Source organism: Egretta garzetta, unplaced genomic scaffold, assembly GCF_000687185.1.
Source record: "Egretta garzetta isolate BGI_Z169 unplaced genomic scaffold, ASM68718v1 scaffold161, whole genome shotgun sequence".
NCBI lineage: Eukaryota > Metazoa > Chordata > Aves > Pelecaniformes > Ardeidae > Egretta > Egretta garzetta.
The window spans coordinates 4,366,227-4,380,218 of NW_009258754.1; the positions used below are offsets into that span (position 1 = coordinate 4,366,227).

General features: G+C 40.1%; 1 protein-coding gene across 1 annotated transcript in view; it reads left to right on the forward strand.

Annotated features, from left to right (window-relative positions):
- The first annotated feature begins 6,460 nt into the window (after positions 1 to 6,460).
- The window catches only part of LOC104135450 (vesicle-associated membrane protein 2), a 10,158-nt gene continuing 2,626 nt past the window's right edge, over positions 6,461 to 13,992 (forward strand). The window contains exons 1-3 of the mRNA XM_009649103.2: positions 6,461 to 6,561; positions 8,500 to 8,614; positions 12,204 to 12,362. Coding sequence (XP_009647398.1) covers positions 6,461 to 6,561; positions 8,500 to 8,614; positions 12,204 to 12,362 — 375 coding nt within the window. The remainder of the gene's footprint in view (positions 6,562 to 8,499; positions 8,615 to 12,203; positions 12,363 to 13,992) is intronic.

Below are 13,992 nucleotides of genomic sequence, written 5' to 3' on the forward strand. Positions count from 1 at the left end.
TGTATTTATTGCTTTATTCTTGATTTGTTTCAGGCATATCTCACTAAGGTACTGAGTGAAGCTTTGTTCTGAAAGGCTTCCTCTCTCCCACTGCCTGGTATACTTTGGTGATTTTCTGCTTTAATGCAGTGTTGTTTCAGTTTGCAATCAGTTTTCTCTTTCCCATTTCAGATCAGTAATTTAGCACAAGAAAAATAAAGGTTTTGTGTTATCCATGATTTGATTTTTCTGTTGAATCTCTTATTTGGTTTTTTGGTTTTATTTTTTTTTTTAATGCCCAGTAAAAGCACTCTCCTATTTATAAACTAAAATTCCTTTAATCATGTTTTCTAGATAGAAAAGTGCCATCTCTCCCATGATGGTCAGTCTTTGTGCTATTTTTCAGGTGTGTAAGGTAACATCAATGTGCAAGACAGCTGTAGTAACTGGAGAAAGGCTGCTATCAATAAACCTTGCAAAGTCAGGAGCTCTCAGGGATGGAGTTGAAGACCACATCACCTCAAATGGGCTAGATTAAGATAAGAACATATGGAGCATAAGGAACTTTTTTAAAACACAATTCTGGCATTCTTTGTACTGGTATGTTAATTTATCTACACCTCTGAATCTATTTGAAGTAGTAACCATTTTGTGACAGAATCAGATCACAGAACTGGTCTTTGTGCCAGTTTTATTGCCCTTAGCCCACATCATAACCCTGACACTCAAGGTTAACAGATTGAGAAACTTCAAAGCAATTTAAAAAAGAAAAAAGGAGCTTGTATTCTTTCAACTAATGAAGATAAATGACTATAAAAGCCTGAAACCTGCTAATTCTGAAGTCTTGTAAGAAGTAATAGAAGGTACAGTCAATATTACGTAGGAACTGGAGATAATACTTCCTTTTAAACATTTACTTTTAGTGCATTACAGTGTTTTGGTATTTTTCTGTGTAGACATTGCACTGAAGATAGTTTTTAGTTATTAACTATCATGAATATTTCATGTGATGGATTTTCCACATTTTTTTTACTAAACTGTATTTTCTATCCAAAAGCAGCCTGATAGAAATTAAGAATTTAAAAAAAACAGAAAACAAAAAATTAAATTTCTCTTTTTTCACAATATAATGTTAATATAAATATTAAGAGAAAGATTTTTATAAATGCTTACACCTCTATTTGGTTTTGTTCTCTAATTAAAATAAACCTCATTTAGTATAGAGATTACAGTTAGTTTCAAATCAACAAATAATGAGAAATAATCTTTTTCTAAGAAAAGAAACAATATGGGAGTAGAATTGGCTCAAGTTACTGGTCAGTCTTACAAAATGACCTTAAAAGGAGATTATTTATTTTAGAATTATTTAGTTATTTCAGTTCTCTATATTTAAGTACATAGATCTGCAGTCCTTGTAGCTGTGAAAAAATACATGTAGTTTGATCAGAGCTTACCCAGATCTGTAGGTATTCTAATGCAGAGGTTTTTTAGGGTCAAAGTCCCCTGCTGATGTGAGCAGGTCTGCAAAGATTCCCCACTCTGGCTTGTCTTGCTTGGCAGTAGGTGAGCAGAGGTCCCACATGCAGTGAGGTGCAGTGGGGCCACCCCACAAGCTAACCAGCTCCACTGGGTGCTCAGTAATATGGGGTTCTTCCGTACCTCTTGTGGTTGTTCCCAGAGAGACTTAATTTGCTGCTCTGCCCCTCTGGGAAGAAATGGGGAGCCCTCATCACTGCCACTGCTCTTGGAGAGGCAAGTACCATGGTGTCAAGGTTAAGCCCCATATAACAGTGTGTTAGAGCCCAGATTTGGTTAGTCTAGTCTGGGTCAACACAATTCCTAACTGTGGTTTAAGTAGCAGGCTGAGCTCTTTTAAGTTGATCAGGTAGGTTACAGGCTATAATGGTGACTGTCTACTTGGTTGTCTGCTTCATTAGTTCCATACATTTTTGTTAAACCTTTCTTTTGTCCAGTTAAATGTGAAGATGAGACCGGTCAACTAGGATCTACATGGTATAATTAGTTTGTATGTGCAGGTGCTTTTGTGGATAGGTGATCACTTAACATTAGCATATGTTAGATAGATGGTTGCCTTCTATAGTGTAGTTCTATGTCTTTAATTTTTGAACATAAAATGTGTACCCTAACACCCTGAGTCATCTAACCCGTAATCATCCTTCAGGCAAATCCATAGACTACTCTGCAAAGCGTGGTCAGTGGTCAGTTAACAAATGAATCAATATCCCTGCATTGTGTTGACTTTATCTTAAGCCACAGCCTTTGTAAAAGATGACAGCAAGGTGAAAGAAGGATCTAAAAAAATCTGTAGTGTTGATATTTCAGAAAAGGAATCCTGCCTTGCGTTACTTTTCTGACTAACAGAAACCCTGCCTGAGTCACCACAACTGATTGTTGTGAAGACTACAATTTAGAGAAATTATGGAAATAATGCAACTCTTTGTGGCAAATTCTTATGTTTGTCACAAAAATCATTTGGCTGAACTAATTGGCTTGATTTAGAATTCAGGTGCTTTTGGCCTTATAAGTAATACTCATTTGGCTGGAATAGAAGATACTGGAGAAGGTAAATCAGTCAGTCATTACTAGTATAACAAGTGATGATCAAATTAAAGATGATGTCTTAAGGTTCCTCTATTTCTCCTCTGTGTGCATATTTAGGACACCAGATGGTCAATGCAGTCATAATAAACCAGTGGGAATATTTAATTAAATGTGTTCCCAGGACGTTAAATGTAGGGTATTATTCTTTGGCTGATGATCAGAGTAAATATTTTGTAATAAGGGAGAGCCCTTGTAGAATATTGCTGGTAGTACATGAAAATCGCATTTGGGAACAGAAATGTGTTCAAAGCAGAACTTTCTTCACAAAATGAAGACATCTCAAATGCTAATGCCTTTTATACATATTTTTTTTTCTACCACCAATTCACTATTACTCATTACTACCCAATTATTACAAACAGCATGAGAAATAATTTTAAAATTGGTAGTCATAGAATGGAATGAGTCTAATTTAAAGTCTGTAGTCATTTAATTGGCAATAGTCACATTTTTACTGAATACTGAAGGGCTCAGATGGAACACTGACAAGCACAGTTAAGAACAAAATCTGTCTTAAAGCAGTGGTGGTTCCCTGGTAGTGAAGGAAGCCTGTTTGCTCTTGGGAGTTAATTCTGCTCCTTCTGTGTAATCTCAGAGGACTGAAAACATCTTTCCGTAGTCTGAAAATCCCTCCACCCCCAAGTATGCAAATGTCCACTAGCCCAGCAGTGATACTCCTCTGTCAATAACCTAATTATCTTTTCACCCTAACCTGTTTTATAATATCGTGACTTTCTTTATTCCCATAGAGCAGCTTTTTTTCTCCCTGTGAAAGTGAGATTAGTAGAATGAAAATAAGGATAAACTTAGCCTATTTTAATAGGCTACTTAATAACTGGAGGGGGGGAAGATCAGCTGGAAATCTGAAATACATAAAATTAGCAGGCAACTGAACTGAAAAGCAAATTACCTCACTGACTGCATCTATTTCTGAACTGGGTAGGTCATGCTCTCTAACCAGGGTTTTCTTTTGAAGAGTCCTCTCGTCTTACAGGCAGAGGACATCATTATCTACTTGTAAGAAGGCTGAGAACCTAATTCTGAAGGACACTTAATTTTATGGGGGCATTAGAAGTAAGCCGTCTTTTCTCTGACAGAATTAATGTGTGATTTTGAAAGAGTAACAAGACCTGCCATTTGACACTATCCCATTTCACTATGGGAAAAGCAAAAATTTGGGTTGGAAGCATTAGGATGGATCACTAATGTCTCTTGATTTCTAGACACACACATCTATATATTCCCAAACAGAAACATGGTTGTCCACACACAACTGTGTTAGGCCTGTACTATTGTTAAGTTTCTACAGTTAAGCAGACAAGTCTGAAAGGCCCAGAAAGCCCAGAACTAAAGGAGTTTAGATATCAAAGGTACCAATTTCTCTGAGAGATGGCACGTAAATAGGCTAGCACAGAATTTTAGTCTGCCCTCTTTGGTTAGACTGGATTTTGTTAGGACTGTGTCAAACTGCATATAGCCAAACTGATTGTTTAAGAAAGCTTTTGTGCTAGTGCTCTAAACCGACCTGCTGCAGAAATAAAATCCTATGTGGTAGAATCTGGTTAACAGAAAACGGGGAACTAGCCAATCCCTCCAGAAAGCACAAGACTCTAAGTATTATCAGTAAAAGTCCCCCTTTGCAAATTAGCAGTAGAAAAATTGTTTTGGCTATTACTGCATAGGAATAAAAGGAAGTTCAAAACTAACAGCAAACCCCCAGTGCTACAGAGCTCCTTTGTTTCCTTAGAGATCCTCCCTGCCTCAAAGCTTTCAGATGCATCTAAATTCACAGATGAACACTCTCGGCACCAGGGACAATGTGAGAGTGTTTGTTTCCACAGTTACTGTTAGGTCCAGGATCTTCACTGGCATCTGTAGTAACTAGAATTTGCATTTGTGGCTAATTTTTATAATTGTTTTAGAGTTAAATCTAAAGAGTACAGAGCTATGGAAATGTTCTGATTTATTTTACAATTAAATAAAGGGCTTTTTGTGTTTGTTTTCTTTTTTTTTTTTAAATGCCTTTGGAGTCACAGACTGTCAAACCCCACTTCAGCAGCCTTTTGAAGGGGTCCAAATGGAAGAATAATGTCTTAAATATATATAAATTTGGTTACAACAGTAAATATTTACTACAGAAATGCAGTACCTGGAGAGTAAAAAAGTAAAGAGGAAGAGAGGCAGTGCAATTTTATGTTTTATTTGAACAATAGGGAAAGGCTTTGAGGAAAGAGGAATCAAACTGGGATTCATAGAAAATTGCCTCCTTCATTTTACTTTTTATAGGGATCATTAGTCAATCTTCTGCATTGATGCACTTTCACTGCCCCCTCCTCTGAGCTTTGCCAGCTGATACCAGCTAAAGCTGTCTGATATAATTCTCACTTTCCTTGTGCTGTAACCTTTAACTGTGTGTTTCTCACTATTTAAGTCCGAGGGGTAGAAAATAATTCCTGTTATTAGAAATAGGTTGTGAGCTTTGATTTGGAGTCAGTAGCTGAAGAAGAGGGGAGCAGAAGGATGGGGATTAAGAAGCCTGGGCTGCTTTGCTACAGGCTTCCTGTGTCACTGAGCAAGTCACTTAATCTCCCTGTACCTCTTTCCCAGCCATATGCAGGGATAATAGCTTTTCCTTAGCTTATTGCAGTGCTGTTAGGATAAGGACTCTGAAGGGATTAGGTCCCGTAGCTGGAGGCTTTAAAAGCACTTTGGATGGATAAAAGAAGTTGCTGAAGGCAGCTATTGAGGTCCTAACATAAACTGTACCAAAGTTACAGTGGTGGCCTGGCATCCTCCTGATACTCCTATCTCCCTTCCCTAGCCTGACTAACACAAAAAAATTCTCTTATGTAGCTCACACGTATGAACAAAAAAGGAAGTGTCAGGTAGTGTCCCAAAACTTTTAAGTACAGTCATCCTGAATGTTCTTTCAGCCAGTGGTGAAATGCAAAACAATAACATTGGATATCTCCAATTCTCTCTTAATTAGAGTTCCAGCTCCCTTTAACCTTTAGAGCTAAGTAGTAAATTGCTTCCAAAATATCTAGGTTTGATGAGAAATCTTTTAGTCATGATTTTGACATGACCCTTCTTTACTAGAAAACTCAGATTCAAAGACAAACTCTTAACAGATGCCTTGTGGGACTGGAGCCACATTGGCTCAGAGAGGCACTGCCTTATGCGGCTGCCCAGCTAGGCTGGTTTCTACAGAGCTCAAACACTGGTGGGGCTGAGCCAGAAGCATGGAGACCCCTCTGTCCTGTTCTGAAGTGCCTTGGGAGGCCAGGAGGAAGACAGGTGATGCAGGTATCTTTGTGTTTATTTTTTCTATTTTGGATATTATATGCTGCTTAATGTTGAGAGGGGGCTCATGCCTTGTTAACCTGCAAGATCTGCTGGTGGCATTAAAGCCACATACTTAAGGACTGACTTCCTAGAGTCTGTGCTGTCCCCTCTACAGTGGGTGCTGCATCTCTTCTGGTGAGCAGTACTCTGCTTGCGGCAGTTCATTGCTCTGACCCACAAGGTCATGAGGGAGGCAGCTGCTCTTACTGTGTAAGGAGAGCACAACTCCAGAGACAAAAAGCTTGTAAAGAGTAGCTCTGCACTACAGGCAGCACCCAGCTCTGGTTACTCTTGTATTAGATTTTATGTATTTAATTAAGATGGATATGTTAATTACAAGCTTGCTGTACTTTAGCACAAAGATTGCCATCTCTCTTTGGTAGTTACAGTAACTTGTGCTGGATGGTCAGGGCAGCTGTAAAAACACCCATTCTTCCCATCCATTCCTTCCCTTACACAGCGAACAGAGAAGCCCCAGGAAATATAGCTGAAACCAAATTAGATGGCAGCAAGGATGCTGGAAGAGGACAAGCTGGGAAGTGTCTACTTTATGCCAAATGATTTTAAGGACAGCTTGGGAGGTGCAAAAAAGATGAAACTTACTGGGCAGAAAAGGTAAATGGCAGAGCACTGAACTTTTGAGTTATGACACAGCTTTGACCAAGAACATTGCTGCACTTACAAACTATGCTTAGTAGAGAAAACATGGCCAGGAAAAATGCTTCTTCTCACACGCCTTCCTTCTGTAGTCTCTGGGATGCTAACAGTGTGTAGCTTAAGAGGGGAGCTCTGTTAACATTTGTAGTAGTGAACAGTGTGACACAATGTTTCCACAGAAAAAATTCTGCTTGTGTTGATTGGGAAAAAGCCTATTTACTTCCTTGACTGCAAAGAAATTTCACAATTTCAATTTTAGCACTGTTGTTGTACCAGGAACTTCCTTTGAAGTTGTTAATGCTCCAGGGAGCATCTTGTTTTGCGTTATTTGACTCTGATATACATTATAGTTGGATTTTGGTCCTTTGTGACAACAGCATAAACTCAGAATAAATCCTGTTAGGATCTTGGCCCAAGGCCCTTCAATGGAGTAACTCCATTGCAGGTGGCAGCAGCATCTGGTCTTTTATGTTTTTAATAGTGGCTGTGAGGTCCTCAAAGGATGAGCGATTTGTGCTCAGCTCAAGTTCGTTTCTTTCAACCAAAGCTTGATAACGACATCCTCACCCACAGTTAAAAAAAAGAAGTGGTATAAGATACAGCAGGGCTCTGGGTCTGCAAACACCTGCTCCATCACTGGGACTCTGTGAGGGTCAGCGTTATCTGTAGGCATCTCAGCGCACAGGTGATACTGTCAAACTGAATTTTGCAGCTTAAGGTACCTTTGGGGAGCTAACTTTAGTGCCCCTAGGCACTTTGACACTCTATTAATGGGGCCATATTTCCAGCAGCATTAATCAGACCCCAGGATGTAAAAGGGAATGATTCACAGAGAAACACTGTGTTCTCTCAGTCTGTCACTGTGGGAAGGCATTGGTAATGCATAAGTGGGATTTGTAATATTTTTCAGTTCGTGTGCTTAGGGATTTCCTCTGCAGCTTTAGGAAGGGATTTATTTCTCTGCAGGAAGAAGTGACAGGAGTCCCTTGAAAGGAAAGGTAAGGTTTTACAGGTTGAAGTGTGGGTGTGAAGAACAACTGGCTACAGTTGAGGGACCCTGTTCAGGCAGCAGGGTGACTCACCTGCACAAGCTCCTGTACTGAGACAGACCAGATCTGCTGTTGGATTTTAAGGGCCTTTTGTTTTGTCTTTGTTTTAAAGCAAGCTGGAGAAAAACAGTGTAGATGCTTAAGAAAAGAGCTGATGTGCAGGAGATCAGGGCTCTGTTCACAGTGTTGCTGCAAATACTCATCCAGGGGCTGTGGCAGATGTTCAAGCCTGGCCAGCTGCTCTGGTGTGGCATTTGGTGACCATTGGTGAGGTGTGGTTAAGCATTGCTGAATGCCTGAGATGACTAAACCCATGCTGTGTGCAATTCTCACCCCCCACTTCCTCCTCCATTTCTTTCCACTCCCCTTTTGTTCATCTTTACTTGGTTAGTTTCCAGACAAACATCAAGGAGCAGGGGAGTGCATCATTCAGCACACTGAGGAGGAAGACAGGGTCTATGCTCCTATAGCATCAATACAAAATACCCTTAGCAGAGCCTTTTTCGTGAATGGAACATAAGCTCTGCCCTGTTAGTCAGGCCTGTGATCAGTTTGGTCATTGGCCTAAGTTAGGGTAGATAATCTGAATTGCTTGCTGTCTAAAAAGGCAGCAAGGGTGTGGAAGAGTTTGATATAGCGCTATAAAGAAATAGTGTGAAAACTACTTGCAGCATGGGAGGGAATGGGACACCAGGGTTGTGATCTGGGAGTGGAAAATGTGGGCTGCAAGACAATGGAAAGACAATTCCTTTTAAGAGATATGTACTTTTGACTCATTCCAGAAAAGGCATGGTGAACAAACGAAGATGATTTCAGTCACTTTTTATGTTCTCTGGTTTTGATCTAGGTCTGTTCCGGCTCCTACTCAAGGTCCCACCAGTGCTGGGGCTGCAGGGCCACCTCCTGCTACCAATGTGTCAAGCAACAAACGACTGCAGCAGACTCAAGCCCGGGTGGATGAGGTAAGTGGCTCTAGGTGATTTGTTGGTTACCACAAGGGTGCTGATGTGATTATTATTTTTTCTTTAAGATTATTTCCTCCCTAGTGATCTAGCAACTCCTGCTTGTCTGAAGGTAGTGGATCTAGGAAATGAGGTTTACTAAAGGACAACATTTATGAGGAGGCAGATAGTACAAGAGAGATTCTGAGTACGAACATCCCTGTACCAGTAACACTTCTGCAGAATAAATGTGGGTGTTGGTGCCAATTCAGGAATTCATCTCAGTCAGTTAGGTTAGGAGGAAATGTCATAGTAGAACCAGCTTTTTTAACGTGTTCCTGTGTTCCTAAAGGTTAGACGCTAATCTCACAGGGACAGACCATCAGCTTCTCATAGATAGATTCAAGCCATGAGAATTGTACAGCTGAGGGCTGTGTTCATTAGCCAGAGTTCTATTGATTAATCATCACAATTTATCCCCAAAGAAACGCACCCACACATGATGTCATAATAGTATCTTCAATAAATCCCTGCTCCTTTTGTTGGTCTTGTTCCAGCCTGGATCCTTAAATTCTTGTAGCATATTGACTACCCCAGCACCTCGGCTGTAATGCTGGTGTCTACTTAACTGCTATGATAATGGGAATAAGTGAGCATACCGCTGCTCATGGGTGTAGTCCTTGAGCATACCAGCAGTACAGTAGCAGCTGTCGCATCCTTGCACTCCTGCTGTGCAGATTTGTGTGCTGGGTATTAAGTATAGCACTTTGCTAAACCCTTATAAAGACTTAAGTAACTAATTGCTTACTGTCCATGGGGAAGTGGCATGGGCTTGTGTGACTCTTTAATGCCAATTCAATAAAATACACATTAGAAAATAGCTATTTACATGCATAAAAGCTTCTATTTTCAAAAGCTCTAGGTATGCCTTAAAAATAGTAGAGAAGACCTCACAACATCTAACTCAAATGTATTTTTTAAGATGAATTAAATACACCTGTCAAATTGAACTTTGTCTTTTTGAGAACTTTTTCTTTGCTGAAGACCTGTATGTAACAGGGATTTTCTGGCCTCCCCATTGCTGGTGCTTGGAGCTGATCGCAGGAACATCCTCTGGCTGCAGAAATGTCTGCAGAAATTTCTAGGCCCAGTTCCCTCATTATCACTGATTTTCACATCACACTAACTTCATTGACATTAGTGGAGTGTCTCTTGCAGTGGGGAAAGGCATATTACATTTCAGCTTTTGTCTTGGGTCAGAATAATGAAATAAACTTCTTGTCCTGAACATATTACGTCATGATAGTGCTGTAATTGTTTATGTGAGCTACAGCAAAAATAATTGTCCCTAGAAGATGAAATGTAATTGCTAGTTATTGTCTAAAATGAGTGATGCAGGTCAGATACATAGGGCTCTTCAAGCAGATCAATGGAGATGGCTCCAATGAGGCTAGTGAACCCATGCTTTGTGTTTAAGATACTCTGTATTCTGAGACTTCTCACTCAAGCCCACAGAAGTTTGTCTTCTTGTGAAGCATGTTGGCATAATTTTGGCAGGAACTCTTACCCAGTATGAGGGGACAGTGAGTAGCTCGTGGATTTGAGGATTATGCGGGTGATAATCAGAGTCCGTGTTTTTTTGCCTCAGTGGATAGCACATAGAATCATAGAATCGCTTTGGTTGGAAAAGTCCTTTAAGATCATTGAGTCCAACCTCTAACCTAACCCTGCCATCCCACCATTAAACCATGTCCCTAAGCACCTCATCTATCATGGTCAGCAGATCCTTGTTTAATAGGGAAATCAGAGTATAAGAATAGCCAGGGGAGAAAAACGCCACTGGGCTTTCAGTACTGTGAAGTCACTAGGGTGAAACTGGTTTATAGCACATAAGGATCTGATCTGTTAAGCATTGCTTTGACCTTCCTACTAGATCTTTCCCGGTGTTTTTTCGTTCATGTCTTGTAGGAAAGTAATCTGTAGGTGGCACCAAACACCACAGCACAGCACTATACTCTGGCTATTCTGCTCCAAGTGCACTTAAGACCCAAACCCAAAACTCAGCAACATGATCATGACTTTGCTTAAGAGAAAATTTTTGGTCTTAGTAAAATGGCTGACATTTTTAATGCTATAACAATGCTAATATAGTATTTCAGCTATATCCATATTGGGTTTTCCCCCCTGTTTTCTCTAGGCATCCTAGACCTTATTTTCTAAGGCTCAGATCTTAGTTTTGATCTAGACAAACATTTATTTATTTGACAAAAATGCAGTCTCGTCTGGAAAACTGTTCAGTGCAGTCAGGTTAAATTCAATAAATAGTTCTGGGCAAAAAAAAAAAAAAGGAGAATGGGTAGGAAATGTTACAGTATTTTGTTTCAGCTTTTTCAGGTAGTTTAAAGTTTTCACTACGGAACATTGTACCAAGACAAAATTCAGCTAAATACTAGCTGAGAAGTGGAAACAAAAGTTTTTTTAATTTGATATGAAGTTAAATGCTTGGAAGGTTTTGGTCTGGAAAAGCAAGTAAAAAATTTGGGTAGACCAAAACATTTGATTTTGTTTTAGGTTTGGTAGACAAATGAAATAAATCTTTTGAGTTTTGGATCAGATTTAACCCTATGCCACTCCTTTCAAAGATTCTTTCACTACCAGTTTCATCTCACTGTATTTAAATTGTATTTTGTTAATAACTCTGGGGTTTTGCAGGTAATAGTTAAATTATGTTAAATACATATTACAGAGTATGAGAAGTAACAGACTAGCAACCATACTTACAGCTAGAATAAGTGGACACAACTTTACTGAGTTTGGTATACTGTCTAACATTTACATTAGTGATGTATTTGTACAGGATTTCTATTTAGAGTTACTGGCTTGCTAGAAGAGGGTTTTCGTCTAACTCAGTGTATAAAATATGCACGAATGGGCCTTACCTATTGTGTACTGGCTGTGCACACTCTTTTCACTGAGGCTGTGTGATGAGGTGGCATGAGCTCCCTGCTACACTTCAGGCTGAATTTTCTCAGGTAAAATTTTCTCCTCCTCCACTTTCAAGCAGACTTCAAATTATGGCTGGGAAGTCGTCCTGTCCGAGAAAGGTCTGCAAAATGAGTAAATTCCTTCATCAGGAAATGCATACAGTTCCCTTTAGAGTGGCCTTTATCTAAACTATTTCTCTAGTTCAGGTAAGGAAATTATATTAAATGTATAAGGAAAATAATGGCTTGGTCTTGGTGATGACTGGACAAATGTCAACCAAATTGTAGTAGAGGTACTGGCCTCCATCAGGTTTTTTGTATCTATTGTGAAGTAGCTAGTTGTGGCTAAAAGAAATCAAAAGCTTTAATATAATGGCATTTCATAATGTCCCTTTATTTTTACCTTTAAGGTCATCTGAGCACAGTATAGCTATGTTCATCTTGTTCTCACTGGGTCTGTTTCCATAGGCATGGTTTTTGAGGCACTGTCCAGGCAACTGCCATCACATACCGTAACGGCAAATGGCTGGTTCTGGTATGATATGTGATATTCCACAATGTGAACATAGGGGTGACCTTCAGTTTTACTGTGTGTGGAATCTTAATGTGAGGCTGTGCCTTTGCAGGTGGTAGACATCATGAGAATGAACGTGGACAAGGTGCTAGAAAGAGACCAGAAGCTATCAGAGCTTGACAACCGGGCAGATGCATTGCAAGCAGGTGCCTCACAGTTTGAAACCAGTGCAGCCAAACTGAAGAGAAAATACTGGTGGAAGAATTGCAAGGTAAGGAATATAAAGTCTTGTTATGAATAACTTCACAGCAGACGTTACTTTCACCACTTCACAGCAGACATTACTTTCACTTGCATTTAATGTGACTTTGCTTGCAGGATGGCATCTCTAAGTGGTTTCTTCTTGTCAAGGGGAGAAAGAGATGCCTTGCCCTCTAGGCTCTAGGATAATAAGTCAAGCAACTTTGACCTTTACCAGAACCTATTCTTTAGATGATTTCTGCAGTGTATAAATCGTAGATACAAATTTTGATGCTTCAGTCAGTACCTGCAGATAGGGATGGGAGCATTCCATGTTAATTCATGTCAGTTCCTTGTGTGAACCACAAAACCTGAACAGGTGTAGTGAGTTCTAGTAGTGGTAGAAAAGAAGGTTTTTCCTTGTGGGAGATCTTTCTTTAGGATGGTAAACTACAAAAAAAAAAAACAAAAACAACTTGGTTTTACAAACCGTTGTGAGAAGTGAGGAAATTACAGTCTCTATAAAAAAGAGGGGCGGGTTAGGATAGAGCAGGACTTTAATCAACCAGCTCTCTCCTCTGCTGTCTTCAAAGTCTCATCCTTCCCCACAAGCACAGAGGGAACCTCACTCTCCTTTGCTTTTTCAGACCTCCTCCAAGATTTGTGTTTTCTGGACCCAGAAACTTCAGCTCCTGTTACTTACAAAAGACCCCATATCTTTACTTCTTTCTACTCATGCCCCACCAACACATGAATGCTATGCCAAAAGTTCAGCTTCATTTTAATTTCTCTTCAATACCATCTTTGCTGCTCATCATTCAAGTCCACCCAAATAAAACCACCTGTTCCCAAAGGAGAATCCCGCATTGTGTCTTTTACCAATCTGTTGCCTGCTTTGTCTCTTAATCCACAGTGCTATGAAATGTAAAGCAAGGCAAAATATTCTGGGTAAACTACATGCACAAACGTGCCAGAAATAAGTGGATCTAGTTTAGAAATTTAATTCAGCAGTTCTTCTGGGCTTCTTCTAGCTGTTGCCCAGTTACTTAGCCTGACAGTGCAGGAAGCAGGGCTTTTGGGAGCTACAGACACAGATATTGAGTTAGGTTCACTCACACTGACTGCAGTCACAATGACCTACAGTACACTAGATCTTCAAACCTACCGTCATTCTCCTTTCCTCATTGTCCCTTCCTGCTTTGCCCTGAAAAACAGAATCCCCCTGTCCTTCCTCTGGCTCCCAAACTCTGGAAGAAGGGGGAAAAATAAATAAATCTCCTGCAAGCCAAAGGCTGGCTGTGTCCTCTAGACATAAGTTGGGAGGAATAAAGGCCTTGATTTGTTGACATGTGCATGTCTGTTGTTTTTTAGTGTTTCCATTCTCACTGGGGTAATGATGGGAATTGAACTGCAGCATCTCTGGTGGCCTCATTAGCATTTAGCAAGTCTCACATAGGGGCTTCTACCCCACACAACTCAGTGCTGGTATGGTCTGTGCATAGCTGGCTCTGATGCATCTGTTCTTGTGGGAACAGACTTCAACTTTGTGATGAGCTATTTCCAGGCTAACATGCTGGAAACCATGCTGGTTATCATGGGCTACCTCTCTCAACAGCACAAGTACACAAAGCCAGCACAAATAGCTGCTAGGTATTAGACAC